General features: G+C 46.1%; 1 protein-coding gene across 1 annotated transcript in view; it reads right to left on the reverse strand.

Moving 5' to 3' along the window:
- Nucleotides 1-20,450, reverse strand: part of LOC139259807 (uridine phosphorylase 2-like) — a 55,191-nt gene that overhangs the window by 10,815 nt on the left and 23,926 nt on the right. The window contains exon 4 of the mRNA XM_070875604.1: nucleotides 13,534-13,648. Within this exon, the coding sequence (XP_070731705.1) occupies nucleotides 13,534-13,648 (115 nt within the window). The remainder of the gene's footprint in view (nucleotides 1-13,533; nucleotides 13,649-20,450) is intronic.

Raw genomic sequence — 20,450 nt, forward strand, 5'->3', positions numbered from 1 at the left:
AAGTCGTTGATATATACCACAACATGCAAGGGACGTAGTACTGAGCCCTGCGGAACCCCATTGGAAACAGCCTTCCAGTCACAAAAACACCAATCAACCATTACCCTTTGCTTACTGCCTCTGAGTCAATTTTGGATCCAACTTGCCACTTTGCCTTAGATCCCATGGGCTTTTACTATCGTGACCAGTCTGCCATGTGGGACCTTATCAAAAGCCTTGCTAAAATCCATATACAGTACATCGCATGCACTACCCTCATCGACCCTTCTTGTTACCAACTCAAAAAATTCAATCAAGACATGACCTTCCCTTAACAAATCCATGTTGACTGTCCATGTCTTTCCAAATGAAGATTTATCCTGTCCCTCAGAATTTTCTCCATTAATTTTCCCACTACCGAGGTTAGGCTGACTGGCCTGTAATTACTCGGTCTATGCATTTCTTCCTTTTTAAACAAAGATACAACATTACCAGTCTTCCAGCACCACACCTGTAGCCAGAGAGATTTGGAAAATTATTTCCTCTTTTGCTTCTCTTAACAGCCTGGGATACATTTAATCCGGGCTTGGGGATTTATTCACTTTCAAAGCTGCTAAATAACACCCTTAATACTTCCTCTCTCACTATATTTATTTCATCTGATATTTCACACTCCTCCTCCCTGATTGCAATGTCTGCATCGCCCCTCTCTTTTGTGCAAAGTATCCATTAAGAACCATACCCACGTCTTCCGCCTCCACACACAGATTACCTTTATGGTCTCTAATAGGTCCTACTCTTTCTTTAATTATTCTCTTGCTTCTAATATATTGATTTTACTTGCCAAAATGTTTTCATGCTCTCTCTTTGCTTTCCTAATTTGCTTTTTAATTTCACCCCTGCACTTTCTATACTCCTCTTGGGTTTCTGCAGTATTGGGCCCTTGGTATCTGTCATGGGGTGATAGGCTACAAGGACAGAGTTGTCAAGGGTGGGTTTTTTGAGGAGAGCGGTGATGACGGCAGGTTTGAAGCATCCCAGATAAATCCCAAGATTTGGCCATGTACTCCTCAATAATATATAATCTGGGTCCTCATCCTATACTGGTCGGGTGACTACCGTGGTTTCTTGGAATAGTGAAACCTGCCAAACATCCAGCGGAGTCCCCAAAAGGTAAATTAAAAACTTTACTGTGTGAGGTCAGGAGGAGCATGACCACTGGGCCCCACAAGGAGAATCAGGGTTTCTGCCACTCTGAGTTCCCATAACCCTGCTGAATTTCCCTCCCCGTGACTTGTCTGATCGTAGTCTATGGGCTTCCTGATCTTTGCCTGCTGTCCTGCTGTTTCTTTATGTTAATTCGGGTGGCAGTTGGCCAGTGGGATGTTTAAAAGGCCTGGCAGATTTTAATGATCAGGTCTCCCACAGAGATCCCTGGGTGGAAAGTTTTATGGTCCTCAACTGGCTTTCTGCCCATGAGTTAAAATCTACTCTACAGTCCCCCGTACTTGTGTCATGAAGAGGAGGAAAAGGAAAATGAAGAAGGGCAGCGGGATAAGCAGGCTGGTGAGGTGTTTCTTCAGGATAATGTCACCCAAGCTTCCAGACATCAGCTGAGACAGCTCACAAGGGACAAATTATCTAGTAAAGTCCATGTCAACTGCTCAATCCATCCTGCCCTTATTGTGCTCCTTCAGCACTTACATTAACTCATTCATTTGCTGGCATGTAGCTCTTCTCTACAACTACCATGGCTTCCATTTGAAAAACATGCTTCTATTTTTTCTCACAGGTATTTCCTCACCTTACTCCACCTATTCCATACATTCCTTTCTTACAATGTTTTAAATTACTTTGCCTCCACTTGGTGCCTATCATTGTATGCCATTTTGATCTCAGCCTCCAACTTCTTGATGTTCCCTTGGTTACAAGAAGCTTTGACGTGGCTGGCTGATACTTTCCAGCAGGAACATTGTGGATTGAGATGACACTTGCTCGTCTTTTGTTGTGGGCTGTTTTTCTCTTTAAGAAGAAAATAGAAAGTGCAAAAGCACTCTTCTACTCTAGAAGTATGTAGAAATCAGGTGCCAGAAAGTATTGCTTAATGAGATGATAACAGAGGCAGGAAATGAGATTATATGTATCATGTGGGTTTTCTGTTGCTTCCCTATACGTTGAGCAGAATTGGTACTTTTAATACCACACTTTTGGGAAGATCCTATTGTGGATGAAGTGGCACATCAACAGAACCATTTATTGTTGGCCCCACCCTCTCATAGACGAGTCTTTAGAAGTCTCAAGAGAGCTTTGAATGGCTACACCCTGGAGCTATGAAGAAGAACATTGTGGCTTCCAATTAGTATATTAACTAGAAAGCCAATGTATTACTTCAAGTGTACCCTGGCCAGTTGCATAATATAAAGTATAGTCACATGTCACAGTGCTTCTGCATGTACAGTGTCCTGGAAGTTTGAATGAGCTGATAAAACAGCTGAATGCTGTATGTTTAAGGTGGGAGTGGTAAAAGGCAGCGGCTGGCAGTTGTTGATGATAGGTGGTTTGGTAGCCTCGGCTGATATCATCCAGAGATGACCCTGCTTCATAGCTTGACAGCACAGCTGAACTCTTGTCATTTGGCATTTGTGGTGTACTTCCTCTCAGCAAATATCTCATTGTCATAGAATCATAGAATGGTTACAGAACAGAAGGAGGTCATTCGGCTTGTCAAGCCCGTGCTGGCTCTCTACAAGTGCTCTTCAGCTGGTCCACTCCCCCGCCATTTCCCCGTAGCCTTGCAATTTTTTTTCCTTCAGGTACTTATCCAATTCCCTTTTGAAAGCCACGATTGAGTCTGTCTCCATCACCCTTTCAGAAAATGCATTCCAGAACCTAACCATTTGCTACATAAAAAAGTTTTCCCTCAGGTCGCCTTTGGTTCTTTTGCCAATCACCTTAAATCTATGTCCTCTGGTTCTCAACTTTTTCGACACTGGGAACAGTTTCTCTCTATCTAGTCTGTCTAGACCCCTCATGATTTTGAACACCTCTATCAACTCTCCTCTCAACCTTCTCTGCTCTAAGGAGAACAACCCCAGCTTCTCCAGTCTATCCACGTAACTGAAGTCCCTCATCCCTGGAACCATTCTCATAAATCTTTTCTGCATTCTATCTAAGGCCTTTATATCCTTCCTAAAGTGCGGTGCTATAGAAAGAGCGAAGCGATCCTACAATCAACGGATCAGATCAAAGCTCTGCAGTCCTGCCACATCCAGTAGTAAATGGTGGTGGACCATCAAACAACTAATGGGAGGAGGAGGCTGCATGAATGTTTCCCATCCTCAATGCTGGTGGAGCCCAGCACTTGAGTGCAAAAGACAAGACTGAGGCATTTGCAACCATCTTCAGCCAGAAGTGCCGAGTGAATGATACATATCGGCCTCCTCCTGGAAGTCCCCACCATCACAGAAGCCAGCCTTCAGCCAATTTGATTCACTCCAGGTGATATCAAGAAATGGCTGCGCACACTGGATACAGCAAAGGCTATGGGCCCCGACAACATTCCTACGGTCGTGCTGAAGACTTGTGATCCAGAACTAGCCTCACCTCTAGCCAAGCAATTCCAGTACAGCTACATCACTGGCATCTATCTGACAATGTGAAAAACTGCCCAGGTATGTCCTGTCCACAAAAAGCAGGACAAATCCAATCCATCCAATTACCGCCCCATCAGTCTACTCTCAATCATCAGCAAAGTGATGGAAGGTGTCGTCAACAGTGTTATCAAGCGGCATTTACTCACCAATAACCTGCTCACTGATGCTCAGTTTGTGTTCCGCCAGGACCACTCAGCTCCAGATCTCATTACAGCCTTGGTCCAAACATGGACAAAAGAGCTAAATTCCAGAGGTGAAGTGAGAGTGACTACCCTTGACATCAAGACAGCATTTAACTGAGTGTGGCACCAAGGAGCCCTGGTAAAAGTGAAGTCAATGGGAAGCAGGGGAAAAACTCTCCACTGACTGGAGACATACCTAGCACAAAGGAAAATGGTTGTGGTTTTGGAGGTCAATCATCGCAGCTCCAGGATATCGCTTCAGGAGTTCCTCAGGGTAACATCTTGAGCTGCTTCATCAATGACCTTCCCTCCATCATAAGATCAGAAGTGGAGATGTTTGTTGATGACTGCATAGTGTTAAGTGCCATTCGCAACTCCTCAGATAATGAAGCAGTCCATGCCCGTATGCAGCAAGACCTGGATGACATTCAGGCTTGGGCTGATAAATAGCAAGTAACATTCGCGCCATACAAATGCCAGGCAATGACAATCACCAACAAGCGAGAGTCTAACCACTGCCCCTTTACATTCAATGGCATTACAATAGCCGAGTCCCCACCATCAATATCCTGGTGGTAACCGTTGACCAGAAACTTAACTGCCCCAGCCACATTTATGTGGCAACAAGAGCAGGTCAGAGGCTGGATATTCTCACCTCCTGACTCCACAAATCCTTTCCATCATCTGCAAAGCACAAGTCAGGATTGTGATGGAATACCCTCCACTTGCCCGGATGAGTGCATCTCCAACAACACTCAAAAAGCTCGACACCATCCAGCACAAAGCAGTCTGCTTAATTGGCATCCTCTCCACCACCTTAAACATTTACTCCCTCCACCACCGGCGCACCGTGGCTGCAGTGTGTACCATCAACAAGATGCACTGCTGCAACTTTCCAAGGCTTTTTCGGCAGCACCTCCCAAACCCCCGACCTCTAGCACCTAGAAGACAAGGGCAGCAGGTGTATGGGAACACCACCACCTCCACATTCCGCTCCAAGTTACACACCATCCTGACTTGGAAGTATATTGCCGTTGCTACACTGACGCTGGGTCAAATCCCTGGAACTACCTCCCAACAGCACTACGGGAGTACCTTCACCACACGGACTGCAGCAGTTCAAGAAGGTGGCTCACTACCACTTTCTCAAGAGCAATTAGGAATGGGCAATAAATGCTGGCCTTGCCAGTGACGCCCACATCCCATGAATCAATGAAAAAAAAAGTGGACACAATACTTCAATTGAGGTTAAACCAATGTTTTATAAAGGTTAATCATAACTTCCTTGTTTTTGTACTCTATGGGCCCGAAATTCACCCTCACCGGAAACAGGTCGCACCTACCGTTTTTCCCTTATTTTCACCGCCAAGATGAATGCGGTGGCCTCTTGCGTGAAATTCAGCTCTTTGTCTTTTTTTTGAGCGGGGCGGAAGTCGGTCATAATGGCCGTGGAAGTAGGGGGGAGCAGAGGGTCCGTCATAAGAGGGGTGGGTGGAGTGTCCGGCGCTGTCAGTCATCAGTGTAGTGCTGATTACATCATCACGCTGGCGCGTCACCACATCGCTCCCCTTCACTTAAAGGGGAGTGCTGCTACGAGCTCTGCGATTATTTTAGTTAGTGCCAGCAGGGAGGGTTTTGACCGGGCCAGCTGCTTGACACCCAAGAGCTGCCTGTTGGCGGCCCAGCCGAACCCGGGGGCATAATTGTCGGGCCGACCTGGCAGTTGGTCGACAAAAAAAAAATAAGATGCCGGTCACGGCAGAGGGTCCTCCACTTTAATGGTGGCCGCACCGCCATTTTACACACACAGCAAACACAGTGCACCGACAGAAAATACTGTTGGGGGCACCGGCCGGCGGCCGCAATATTTTCTCAGGTGAATTTTGCTTGCGGGGTGGAAGATCGGCGGTGCTTTGATGACGCACTTAAGCGGGTTCGGCAGCAGCGAGGTGGAAGTGGGGACTGCCGGAAAAAACACAGAGAAGAATTTTGCGAGCAGCGGTCATTCGTCAAAACACCGGCGGCCATTCGACACTGCCGCATGTCCGGCAGTGACAGGCCTTATTGGGAGGCTGAATTTTGGTCCCTATGCCTTTATTCATGAAGCCCAGGATCCCGAATGCTTTTTTAACCACTTTCTCAACCTGCCCTGCCACCTTTAACGATTTGTGCACATATACCTGTAGGACTGTGTGTTCATGCACCCCCCTTTAGAATTGTACCCTTTAGTTTATATTGCCTCTCCTTGTTCTTCCTATCAAAATGTATCACTTCACATTTTTCTACATTAAATTTCATCTGCCACGTGTCTGCCCATTCCACCAACCTGTCTATGTTGTCTTGAAATCTATCACTATCCTCCTCACTGTTCACTCTACTCCCAAGTTTTGTGTCATCTGCAAATTTTGAAATTGTATCCTGTACACCTAAGTCAAAGTCATCAATATATATCAAGAAAAGCAGTGGTCCTAGTACCACCCCTGGGAAACACCACTGTATACCTTCCTCCAGTCCGAAAAACAACCGTTCATCACTACTTTCTGTTTCCTGTCACTCAGTAATTTTATACCCATGCTGCCACTGTCCCTTTTATTCTATGGTATCTTCAACTTAGCTCGCAAGCCTATTATGTGGCACTTTATCAAAAGCCTTTTTGAATTCCTCATCCTCATCTTTCTCACCCAAATGATGAGTTTTGGGTGAAACTCGGAAGAATAGGATATTAAAAAAATAATTGTGCAAATTAAAGACATTTGCATTAATCATCTGTCGACTATGTATGAATGGCAAGTGCTTACAATAAGACTGTTCTAGAAGACAGAACTAATAATTTATATATTTCAAACACAGCAAGCAAATTTGGTCATAGAATATATGATTTGTGGAACTTTACTAAATATTAATTGGTAAACCTATTGTAGATAAGCATTATAAACTGTTCTGATATTTCTTATTGATGAACTTTAAAAACAAAAGTAAAATACATAGCAGAATCCAAAAACTCCAAAAATATGCCTGCTTCCTTGCCCAGCAGATTTGCATTATTTTTTTTTCTAGAGAACTAGACCTTTTTATGAGTCAAATGGTAGTACTTGTCCCCTGAAAAATATTTTTTACAGTGTACTATTTTAAATGTAAACATATTTATGCCACTCATGCAATTCCTGCACTCCTCTGCATTTCTGAGTACAGTGATGGCCTTGACCTGCTAAAGTACCTTTGCTGTGGGCAATGCTGTTTAAAACTTATTTTTCATTGAAACATACAGTATCAATACAGCATGGTTTGTATTGTACCTATGCTTTCATCAACATTTTCCACACTTTGCTGACAGTCATGTAAATTTTCTAACTGGGTAATGGACAATCACAATTTGGTGCAGGATCGGATGTAGGCAGCAGCGTTTGGATGAGCTGAAGTTTATGGAGATGGGGTGGATGGGGTGCCACCAGGAGAGCATTGGAATAGTCAAGTCTGAAAGTGACCATGGATTAAGGTTTCAGCAGCAATGGGCTGAGATAAGCATAGAGGTGGGCAATATTATGGAGGTGGAAGTCGGCAGTGTTTGTGATGGCATAAGCTCGGCTTGGAGACATCTAGGGTAGGACTCAGAGGTTCTAAATAGACTAGTTCAACTTGATACAGTTGCCAAGGAAGGGAATGAGTCAGTGATGAGGGTGCAGAGTTTGTGGTGATGGCCGAAGATGATGGCTTCAGTTACCCAATGATTAGCTGGAGGAAATTGTAGTTCATCCACGACTGGGTGTCAAACAAGCAGTCTGACAGGACTGAGTCAGAGTTCAAGGGAGGTGGTGGAGCTGGACTTCATCATATATGTGTGGTGAGTCGGAGAGGTGGAAATCGGAGCGGCAGTGACCTATAAAAGGCCCAGCAGTTCAGGGACCAGCGTGGTGAGTCGGAGAGGCGGGAGTCGGAGCGGCAGTGACCTATAAAAGGCCCAGCAGTTCAGGGACCAGCGTGGTGAGTCGGAGAGACGGGAGTCGGAGCAGCAGTGACCTATAAAAGGCCCAGCAGTTCAGGGACCAGCGTGGTGAGTCGGAGAGACGGGAGTCGGAGCGGCAGTGACCTATAAAAGGCCCAGCAGTTCAGGGACCAGCGTGGTGAGTCGGAGAGACGTGAGTCGGAGCAGCAGTGACCTATAAAAGGCCCAGCAGTTCAGGGACCAGCGTGGTGAGTCGGAGAGGCGGGAGTCGGAGCGGCAGTGACCTATAAAAGGCCCAGCAGTTCAGGGACCAGCGTGGTGAGTCGGAGAGACGGGAGTCGGAGCAGCAGTGACCTATAAAAGGCCCAGCAGTTCAGGGACCAGCGTGGTGAGTCGGAGAGACGGGAGTCGGAGCGGCAGTGACCTATAAAAGGCCCAGCAGTTCAGGGACCAGCGTGGTGAGTCGGAGAGACGGGAGTCGGAGCGGCAGTGACCTATAAAAGGCCCAGAAGTTCGGGGACCAGCGTGGTGAGTCGGAGAGACGGGAGCCGGAGCAGCAGTGACCTATAAAAGGCCCAGAAGTTCGGGGACCAGCGTGGTGAGTCGGAGAGGCGGGAGTCGGAGCAGCAGTGACCTATAAAAGGCCCAGCAGTTCAGGGACCAGCGTGGTGAGTCGGAGAGACGGGAGTCGGAGCGGCAGTGACCTATAAAAGGCCCAGCAGTTCAGGGACCAGCGTGGTGAGTCGGAGAGGCACGCTGGTGCAGCTGCAGCAGGGAGAGAAGGCAAAAAAGTAGAAAGAAATCGAAAGGTGACGTCACAGTCAAGAGGGTAAGTGATTGGCTGGTGATTGGTAAGTAGCTTTTCTTTTTCTTTACTTTATCATTAAGTAACCTTTAGCATTATTGTTGCCAAATTAAGTTAATCTAAGGGTTAAGACATGGCAGGAGAGCTCAGACACATGTTATGCTCCTCCTGTACTATGTGGGAAGTCAGGGACGCTTCCAGTGTCCCTGACTACTATGTGTGCAGGAAGTGTATCCACCTTCAGCTCCTGACGGACGGCATTGCGGCACTGGAGCTGCGGGTGGATTCACTCTGGAGCATCCACGATGCTGAGAATGACGTGAATAGCACATTTAGCGAGTTGGTCTTACCGCAGGTTAAAGGCACACAGCCAGATAGGGGATGGGTGACCAACAGGAAGAGCAGTGCAAGGAAGGTAGTGAAGTGGTCCCATGCGGTCATTCTCCTACAAAACAGATACACTGCTTTGGGTACTGTTGAGGGGGATGACTCATCAGGGGGAGCAGCAGCAGCCAAGTTCATGGCACCATGGGTGGCTCTGCTGCACAGGAGGGCAGGAAAAAGAGTTGGAGAGCTATAGTGATAGGGGATTCAATTGTAAGGGGAATAGATAGGCGTTTCTGCGGCCGCAACCGAGACTCCAGGATGGTATGTTGTCTCCCTGGTGCAAGGGTCAAGGATGTCTCGGAGCAGGTGCAGGACATTCTGAAAAGGAGGGTGAACAGCCAGTTGTCGTGGTGCATATAGGTACCAACAATATAGGTAAAAAACGGGATGAGATCCGACAACACGAATTTAGGGAGCTAGGAGCTAAATTAAAAAGTAGGACCTCAAAAGTAGTAATCTCAGGATTGCTACCAGTGTCACGTGCTAGTCAGAGTAGGAATCGCAGGATAGCTCAGATGAATACGTGGCTTGAGGAGTGGTGCAGAAGGGAGGGATTCAAATTCCTGGGACATTGGAACCGGTTCTGGGGGAGGTGGGACCAGTACAAACCGGACGGTCTGCACCTGGGCAGGACCGGAACCAATGTCCCAGGGGGAGTGTTTGCTAGTGCTGTTGGGGAAGAGTTAAACTAACATGGCAGGGGGATGGGAACCTATGCAGGGAGACAGGGAAATAAAATGGAGTCAGAAGCAAAAGATAGAAAGGAGAATAGTAAAAGTGGAGGGCAGAGAAACCCAAGGCAAGGAACAAAAAGGGCCACGTTGCAGCAAAATTCTAAGGGGGCAAAGTGTGTTAAAAAGACAAGTCTGAAGGCTCTGTGCCTCAATGAGAGAAGTATTCGGAATAAGGTGGACGAATTAACTGCGCAGATAGCAGTTAACGGATATGATATAATTGGCATCACGAAGACATGGCTCCAGGGTGACCAAGGCTGGGAACTCAACATCCAGGGGTATTCAACATTTAGCAAGAATAGACAGAGAGGAAAAGGAGATGGGGTGGCTTGCTGGTTAAAGAGGGAATTAATGCAATAGTAAGGAGGGACATTAGCTTGGATGATGTGGAATCGGTATGGGTGGAGCTGCGGAATTCCAAAGGGCAGAAAACGCTAGTGGAAGTTGTGTACAGACCACCAAACAGTAGTAGTGAGGTTGGGGACAGCATCAAACAAGAAATAAGGGATGTGTGCAAGAAAGATACAGCAGTTATCATGGGCGACTTTAATCTACATATTGATTGGGCTAACCAAACTGGTAGCAATGCAGTGGAGGAGGATTTCCTGGAATGTATTAGGGATGGTTTACCAGACCAATATGTCGAAGAACCAACTAGAGAGCAGGCCCTGCTAGCCTGGATGATGTGTAATGAGAAGTGACTAATTAGCAATCTTGTTGTGCGAGGCCCCTTGGGGAAGAGTGACCATAATATGGTAGAATTCTTTATTAAGATGGAGAGTGACAGTTAATTCGGAAACTAGGGTCCTGAACTTAAGGAAAGGTAACTTCGACGGTATGAGGCGTGAATTGGCATGGCTAACAAGGGAAAATATGGATACTGTTAAAACCAAGGAAGAGGCATATAAATTGGCTAGAAAAAGCAACAAACCTGAGGACTAGGAGAAATTTAGAATTCAACAGAGGAGGACTAAGGGTTTAATTAAGAGGGGAAAATAGAGTACGAGAGGAAGCATGCAGGGAACATAAAAACTGACTGCAACAGCTTCTATAAATATGTGAAGAGAAAAAGATTAGTAAAGACAAAGGTAGGTCCCTTCGGTCGGATTCAGGTGAATTTATAATGGGGAACAAAGAAATGGCAGACCAATTGAACAAATATTTTGGTTCTGTCTTCACAAAGGAAGACACAAATAACCTTCCGAATGTACTAGGGGATAGTGGGTCTAGTGAGAAGGAGGAACTGAAGGATATCCTTATTAGGCAGGAAATTGAGTTCGGGAAGTTGGTGGGATTGAAGGCCGATAAATCCCCGTGGCCTGATAGTTTGCAACCCAGAGTACTTAAAGAAGTGGCCCTAGAAATAGTGGATGCATTGGCGATCATTTTCCAACAATCTATCGACTCTGGATCAGTTCCTATGGACTGGAGGGTTGCTAATGTAACACCACTTTTTAAAAAAGGAGGGAGAGAGAAAACTGGTAATTATAGATCGGTTAGCCTGACATTAGTAGTGGGTAAAATGTTGGAATCAATCATTAAGGATGAAATAGCAGCGCATTTGGAAAGCAGTGACAGGATCGGTTCAAGTCAGCATGGATTTATGAAAGGGAAATCATGCTTCACAAATCTTCTGGAATTTTTTGAAGATGTAACTAGCAGAGTGGACAAGGGAGAACCAGTGGATGTGGTGTACTTGGACTTTCAAAAGGCTTTTGACAAGGTTCCGCACAAGAGATTGTTGTGCAAAATCAAAGCACATGGTATTGGGGGTAATGTACTGATGTGGATAGAGAACTGGTTGGCAGACAGGAAGCAGAGAGTCGGGATAAACTGGTCCTTTTCAGAATGGCAGGCAGTGACTAGTGGGGTGCCGCAGGGCTCCGTGCTGGGACCCCAGCTCTTTACAATATACATTAACGATTTAGATGAAGGAATTGAGTGTAATATCTCCCAAGTTTGCAGATGACACTAAACTGAGTGGCGGTGTGAGCTGTGAGGAGGATGCTAAGAGGCTGCAGGGTGACTTGGATAGGTGAAGTGAATGGGCAAATGCATGGCAGATGCAGTATAATGTGGATAAATGTGAGGTTATCCATTTTAGGGGCAAAAACACGAAGGCAGAATATTATCTGAATGGCGGCAGATTACGAAAAGGGGAAGTGCAATGAGACCTGGGTGTCATGGTTCATCAGTCATTGAAAGTTGGCATGCAGGTATAGCAGGCGGTGAAGAAGGCAAATGGTATGTTGGCCTTCATAGCTAGGGGATTTGAGTATAGGAGCAGGGAGGAGGTCTTACTGCAGTTGTACAGGACCTTGGTGAGGCCTCACCTGAAATATTGTGTTGAGTTTTGGTCTCCTAATCTGAGGAAGGACATTCTTGCTATTGAGGGAATGCAGCAAAGGTTCACCAGACTGATTCCAGGGATGGCTGGACTGACAAATGAGGAGAGACTGGATCAACTGGGCCTTTATTCACTGGAGTTTAGAAGGATGAGAGGGGATCTCATTGAAACGTATAAGATTCTGATGGGACTGGACAGGTTAGATGTGAGAAGAATGTTCCCGATGTTGGGGAAGTCCAGAACCAGGGGACATAGTCTTAGGATAAGGTGCAGGCCATTTAGGACTGAGATGAGGAGAAACTTCTTCACTCAGAGAGTTGTTAACCTGTGGAATTCCCTGCCGCAGAGAGTTATTGATGCCAGTTCATTGGATATATTCAAGAGGGAGTTAGATATGGCCCTTACGACTAAAGAGATCAAGGGGTATGGAGAGAAAGCAGGAAAGGGGTTCTGAGGGAATAATTAGCCAAAATCTTATTGAATGGCAGTGCAGGCTTGAAGGGCTGAATGACCTACTCCTGCCCCTATTTTCTCTGTTTCTCTGTTTCTCTGTTTCTCTGTTTCTCTGATTCTATGAAACTGAACCCATTTCTGAAGATAATGATGCCAAAGGACAGCCTATAGATGAGGAAGAGGAGCGACCAAGGACAGAAGCTTTGGTGATTTCCAGTGTGACAGTGCAGAAGGTGGTCAGTGAAGTCATTGATAGAGATGCTCTGGCTATGATTGGATAGATAAGAGTGAAACCAAGTAAGGGCAGTCCCACTGAACTTGATAACAGATGAGAAACATGGAGGAGAATTATATGATTGACTTTGTCAAAGGCTGCAGAGAGATTGAGGAAAATGAGGAGTAATAATACACTGCCATCTAGTCACCAAGAATATTGTTTCAGTGCTGTGGGAGGGACAGAAATCTGATTTGTGAATTGTCACCTCCCAGATCTGTAACCATCTCTCCTGCGAATGGAGTTGCAGCAGAGATGGGGACAGATCTGAGAGCTGACAACACAGTCAAGTATTTTAGAGAGTGAAGGGAGGTGGGAAATGTGACAGTAATTTGTCGGTCAGAAGGGTTGATTGTGAGATTTTTGAGGTGATTGAATTGGTGCCAATTTTCAAAGGAAGTGGACAGAACTGAGGAAAATGAATCATATGTGGCAGCTGACATGGGGGCGAGGAAGGGGCATTGGGTGGTTAGTAGTTTGGTAGGATTGGGGTAAAAGGAGCAAGAGGTGGATCTTATCGACAAGGTGTGCTCGGAGAAGGCATGGGGAAAAATGGAAGAGAAACTAGAGAGAGGTAGGGATCCAAGGTTAAGGTAGTGGGGTCTGGAGGAGAAGTTTGCTTGGTGGGCAAGGAGAAGGGGTGGAAACAGCAGTGGTAGCTGAACAGATGGGTGCAATGTTGGTGACAAATCCATGAGCTCCTTGCACTTGTTTTTAGAGATAAGGGTGGAGGGGGAAGGGGAGAGGCCTTGACGAATAAAATTTTCTTGACATACCTATACCACCCGATGTCCCCAGACGCATGATAATGACATCACGACACTTGGCATGGTGAAGTAACTTGATGAGTTCATGAAGCATGATTGATATAGACGGCACACCCATTCCATGCTGCAAACAGAGAAAGAGATTTAATCTGTATTTTATTAATTTAATAGTTGGCCTCACGGTCAGTCTGACGAAGACAGAAACATAGAAACATAGAAACATAGAAAATAGGTACAGGAGTAGGCCATTCGGCCCTTCGAGCCTGCACCGCCATTCAATGAGTTCATGGCTGAACATGCAACTTCAGTACCCCATTCCTGCTTTCTCACCATACCCCTTGATTCCTGTGGTAGAGAATTCCACAGGTTCACCACTCTCTGGGTGAAGAAGTTTCTCCTTACCTCGGTCCTAAATGGCTTACCCCTTATCCTTAGACTGTGACCCCTGGTTCTGGACTTCCCCAACATTGGGAACATTCTTCCTGCATCCAACCTGTCCAAACCCGTCAGAATTTTAAACGTTTCTATGAGGTCCCCTCTCACTCTTCTGAACTCCAGTGAATACAAGCCCAGTTGATCCAGTCTTTCTTGATAGGTCAGTCCCACCATCCCGGGAATCAGTCTGGTGAATCTTCGCTGCACTCCCTCAATAGCAAGAATGTCCTTCCTCAAGTTAGGAGACCAAAACTGTACACAATACTCCAGGTGTGGCCTCACCAAGGCCCTGTACAATTGTAGCAACACCTCCCTGCCCCTGTACTCAAATCCCCTCGCTATGAAGGACAACATGCCATTTGCTTTCTTAACCGCCTGCTGTACCTGCATGCCAACCTTCAATGACTGATGCACCATGACACCCAGGTCTCTTTGCACCTCCCCTTTTCCTAATCTGTCACCATTCAGATAATAGTCTGTCTCTCTGTTTTTACCACCAAAGTGGATAACCTCACATTTATCCACATTATACTTCATCTGCCATGCATTTGCCCACTCACCTAACCTATCCAAGTCGCTCTGCAGCCTCATAGCATCCTCCTCGCAGCTCACACTGCCACCCTACTTAGTGTCATCCGCAAATTTGGAGATACTACATTTAATCCCCTCGTCTAAATCATTAATGTACAGTGTAAACAGCTGGGGCCCCAGCACAGAACCTTGCGGTACCCCACTAGTCACTGCCTGCCATTCTAAAAAGTCCCCATTTACTCCTACTCTTTGCTTCCTGTCTGACAACCAGTTCTCAATCTATGTCAGCACACTACCCCCAATCCCATGTGCTTTAACTTTGCACATTAATCTCTTGTGTGGGACCTTGTCGAAAGCCTTCTGAAAGTCCAAATATACCACATCAACTGGTTCTCCCTTGTCCTCTCTACTGGAAACATCCTCAAAAAATTCTGGAAGATTTGTCAAGCATGATTTCCCTTTCATAAATCCATGCTGACTTGGACCTATCATATTACCTCTTTCCAAATGCACTGCTATGACATCCTTAATAATTGATTCCATTATTTTACCCACTACCGATGTCAGGCTGACCGGTCTATAATTCCCTGTTTTCTCTCTCCCTCCTTTTTTAAAAAGTGGGGTTACATTGGCTACCCTCCACTCCATAGGAACTGATCCAGAGTCAATGGAATGTTGGAAAATGACTGTCAATGCATCCACTATTTCCAAGGCCACCTCCTTAAGTACTCTGGGATGCAGTCCATCAGGCCCTGGTGATTTATCGGCCTTCAATCCCATCAATTTCCCCAACACAATTTCCCGACTAATAAGGATTTCCCTCCGTTCCTCCTCCTTACTAGACCCTCCGACCCCTTTTATATCCGGAAGGTTGTTTGTGTCCTCCTCAGTGAATACCGAACCAAAGTACTTGTTCAATTGGTCCGCCATTTCTTTGTTCCCCGTTATGACTTCCCCTGATTCTGACTGCAGGGGACCTACGTTTGTCTTTACTAACCTTTTTCTCTTTACATATCTATAGAAACTTTTGCAATCCGTCTTAATGTTCCCTGCAAGCTTCTTCTCGTACTCCATTTTCCCTGCCCTAATCAAACCCTTTGTCCTCCTCTGCTGAGTTCTAAATTTCTCCCAGTCCCCGGGTTCGCTGCTATTTCTGGTCAATTTGTATGCCACTTCCTTGGCTTTAATGCTATCCCTGATTTCCCTTGATAGCCACGGTTGAGCCACCTTCCCTTTTTTATTTTTACGCCAGACAGGAATGTACAATTGTTGTAGTTCATCCATGCGGTCTCTAAATGTCTGCCACTGCCCATCCACAGTCAACCCCTTCAGTTATATACCAGCCTGCCCTGTAAAACCTTATGTACCATCCAACAGCTGTCTGCAGTTCACCTGCCTATGAAGCACCATTTCATGTGATGACTCCTGGATGATAAAGTGAACCACAGATTGTTTAAAGCCAGTAATACTTTTGGAAAGCTCTGTATGAGGCTATGGGATAAAGGGAACATTAAACTTGCAAGAAAACTTATGGTCTACAAGGTAATAGTTATAACATTCTTACTGTTTGTGTGCAATAGCTGGGCCACTTACAAACACCACGTCAGAAAACTCAGTCATTTCCACCTAGGTTGCCTCAGAAAGATAGTGAAAATTCGATGGTGGCACAAGATTCCATACACAGCTCGTCAGAAGAGCAATTGTACTAGAAACAATGATAGTAAAGGGACAGTTAAGGTGAGCTGGTCACATAGTCCAAATGCCTGATACTCGGCTAATCAAGAAGGTATTCTATGGTGAACTGAAGCTTGGTTCTTGTGGTGATCAATTCAAAAGATATAAGGATGACATAAAGACCAATCTAAAACATGTGGCATTTAAACTGGGAGCATTTGGCAAAAGTTGATTCAAGATTGCACAACAAAGCTTGAAGCAAGTTGTATCCAGCTACCTGAAGAAAAGAGAGCACAAAGGAAATCAAGGAAAGATCAGCCCTTGGGCTAATCTGACATCCAATGCCCTGTGTGGGAAAACATTCCTTGAAAAAATCATACTTTCCAGTCATATGGGAACCTACAACCTGTATTAATTGGAACATAGCTTATCATTATTGACAACAATGGACAAACCAACATCAGTTGGAAAGAAAACATAATTGACCTTAATTTTGTTTGTCATGCTGTTTGTTGTCAGTTGTAAATAGGTGCTCCAATGTTCAATGCCACGGAATAGCAGGGAATGCTTATGTCTCCCCATGTTGCAAGTTCTCAGTGCTCAATTTTCCCCAAGTCGAATTTTGGCATATTGCAAAAGTTACACCCATTTTTTTTTGGCCCCGACTATTCCAAAAAAATAACTAGCAAGTTTCACTGTTCTATTTTTTGAAATTGGCGCCGAGCAGCCTATCCTTTAGCTTCGGGGGATGGAGCCTAATGTCTGTGCCGAAAAAAAAAGACATTTTTTGACGTGACTGCTATGTCTGCATTCGGCCATTTTTAAAGAGCCAGTTGTGTGTGAGAACTTTCATTCTCAGTGGAAAAATCAGAGCTGCAATACAATATGCAACGTGGCTCAAGGACCAAGAATTTCTTACAGGATAAAGTGGAGGCACTAGTTACAGTAATTGAGGTCAGATGGCATGAGCTGGACACCAGCAGAGGTCACAAACAAGTTTCACCAAAAGAAATGAAGAAATGCTGGAACCAACTGGCAGAAGATTACTGTGCAATGGTGACCACCCCCCCAAGGTCTGGCGGCCAGTGCAAAAAGTAGTTAGTGTCAGTAATATTTTCATTTATACACTGGAATTGCAATTGTAAATATGACCATCTGTAATGTCCCACCCACCCCTCTCTAAAAAGTTACATTTTCATCTTTGCAGAGGAAGGTCGCACACAACAAAAGGGAAAGAACTCGAACAGGAGGAGGCCTGGCAAATCTGCACCCACTGACACCCTTGGAAGACAGGGTCGCTGCTTTGGTGGGTCCTGCCTGGAGAAAAGCAAACACCACTGCACAAGCTGGCCCCACACTTGAGGGAGAGGGTAAGTCCTGCAAATTCCACAGTCTGGCTTTGCTAAAGGATAAGTTCTGCACGTGCTAGCCATGCTTCAGTTCATGGGAATGTTTTTGTCAGCTACGCTTCGCTTGATGCAATGTGCTATCTGTTATGTCTTGAATAAAGAGTCAGACCAGATACTGCAAGCTCAAAGTAAGGTGTGACCGTAGTCCTTTATTGCAGGTCTCAGAGTGCCTCTCCAGCCTGTGAGGCCTCCTTATGTACAGGTGCTCCCAAGCGATTGTGGGATCCCTTGGGACTCCAGGGGATGAGCCCTCTGGTGGTTAAACATGGTATTTACAGGTTTACATATATAACAGCACTCCCCCACAAAGTCAATAGTGTAACTATTTGCAATGTTAGTCGATCTGGGGCCTTCCATTCCCTGGTTGATCGTCTCGGTGCAATTGCTGGTTTTGGTGAGTCGTTTGTTGGGCCCTCGCTGCCTGCTGCGCAGCTGGCCTTGCTGGGCTGCTGGGCGTGGTAAATCCTGCTGGGCTGCTGCGGGTGATGGATTCTGCTTCGTGGTCAGTTGCCACTTGTGTATGTGTTGGAGGGTCGAAAAAGGTAGCATCTATTGTGGGTTGTTCTGGATAGTCCGTGAATTTGAGTTTGGTTTGGTCCAAGTGTTTCCTGCAGATGAGTCCATTTGAAAGATGGACCAGAAACATCCTACTCCCCTCTTTGGCCATGACAGTGCTGGGAAGCCACTTGTGACCTTGTCCATAGTTCAACACAAATACAGGATCATTAATCTCGATTTCACGTGACACATTTGCGCGATCATGATACGTATTCTGTTGAAGCCGCCTGCTCTCTACCTGTTCGTGTAGATCGGGGTGGACTAACGAGAGCCTTGTCTTAAGTGCCCTTTTCATGAGCAGTTCAGCGGGGGGAACCCCAATGAGCGAGTGGGGTCTTGTGCAGTAACTAAGCAGGACTCGGGATAGGCGAGTCTGCAGTGAGCCTTCAGTTATCCTCTTCAAGCTCTGCTTGATTGTTTGCACTGCTCGCTCTGCCTGACCGTTGGACGCTGGTTTAAATGGGGCAGATGTGACATATTGGATCCCATTGCAGGTCAAGAACACTTTGAACTAGGCACTGGTGAAGCACGGCCCATTGTCACTCTCAAAAACATCAGGCAGGCCGTGCATGGCAAACATGGCCCGCAGGCTTTCAATGGTGGCAGTGGATGTGCTTGCCGACATTATCTCACATTCAATCCATTTGGAGTACGCATCTACAACCACAAGGAATATTTTTCCCAAGAATGGGCCTGCATAGTCGACATGGACCCGAGACCACGGTTTGGAGGGCCAGGACTTAGTGGTGCCTCCCTGGATGCATTGCTCAACTGTGAACATGTATTACATTTGTGCATGCAGAACTCTAAGACTGCATCGATACCAGGCCACCACACATGTGATCTGGCTATCGCTTTCATCATTATGATGCCTGGGTGGGTGCTATGGAGGTCACTAATGAAGGTGTCCCTGCCCTTTTTTGGCACTGCTACCGATGACCCTACAGGAGACAGTCTGCCTGTATAGACATTTCATCTCTGCGCCGCTGGTACGGCTTTATTTCTTCCTGCATCTCTAATGGGACACTAGACCAACTCCCGTGGAGCACACTATTTTTTTACGAAGGACAGTAAGGGGTCCTGGCTCATTCAGGTTCTAATCTGTTGGGCTTCCATTACCATAACTAAATCTGTGGGCTGTGCCATCTCCACCCTGTGGTGGGCAATGGCAGCCTACTGAGAGCATCGGCACAGTTTTCTGTGCCTGGCCTGTGGCGGATAGCGTAGTTGTATGCGGACAACGTGAGCGCCCATTTCTGGATGCGGGCCGATGCATTCGTATTTATCCCCTTACTTTCAGAAAAGAGGGATATAAGTGGCATATGGTCAGTTTACAATTCAAATTTGAGCCCAAACAGAGATTGATGCATTTTCTTTGCCCCATAAACACAAGCTAACGCTTCTTTTTCAATCATGCTGTAGGCTCTCTCAGCCTTAGGCAGACTTCTGGATGCATAAGCAACCGGTTGCAATTTCCCAAATGTTGCAATACACACCCGACCCCGTATGACGACACATCACATGCTAGTACCAAACACTTACATGGATCGTACAACACAAGCAATTTGTTTGAGCATAACAGTTTCCTAGCTTTCTCAAAAGCATTTTCTTGGATTTTACCCCATACCTATTCATCTCCTTTACGCAGTAAAGAGTGCTGGGGTTCTAACAATATGCTAAGACCTGGTAAGAAGTTACCAAAGTAGTTCAGGAGTCCTAGAAACGACCGCAGCTCCGACATGGTCTGTGGTCTCGGTACGTTCTCGATTGCCTCCGACTTCGAGTTGGTGGGCCTGATGCCGTCCGCCGCGATTCTTCTCCCAAGGAACTCCACTTCAGGTGCCAGGAAAACGCACTTCGAGCGTTGTTAACCTGAACCCCACACGATTGAGCCGACGAAGAACCTCCTCCAGGTTCTGCAGGTGCCCGATGATGTCCCGACCTGTAACCAAGATGTCGTCCTGGAAGACCACGGTGCGAGGGACCGACTTCAGTAAGCTTTCCATGTTCCTCTGGAATATCGCCGCGGCTGATCGAATCCCAAACGGGCATCTGTTGTAAATGAAGAGACCTTTGTGCAGGTGAGGCCTTTCGATGATTCCTCCAGCTCCTGCGTCATGTAGGCCGAGGTCAAGTCCAACTTCGTGAATGTTTTTCCTCCCACCCGCGTCGCAAATAGGTCGTCTGGCTTTAGTAGTGGGTATTGATCCTGCAGGGAGAAATGATTGATAGTTACTTTGTAATCACCACAGATTCTGACAGTGCCGTCTTCCTTGAGGACTGGAACAATCGGACTGGCCCACTCGTTGAATTTCAGAG

Source organism: Pristiophorus japonicus, chromosome 3 (genome assembly GCF_044704955.1).
Source record: "Pristiophorus japonicus isolate sPriJap1 chromosome 3, sPriJap1.hap1, whole genome shotgun sequence".
NCBI classification, from domain to species: Eukaryota; Metazoa; Chordata; class Chondrichthyes; family Pristiophoridae; genus Pristiophorus; species Pristiophorus japonicus.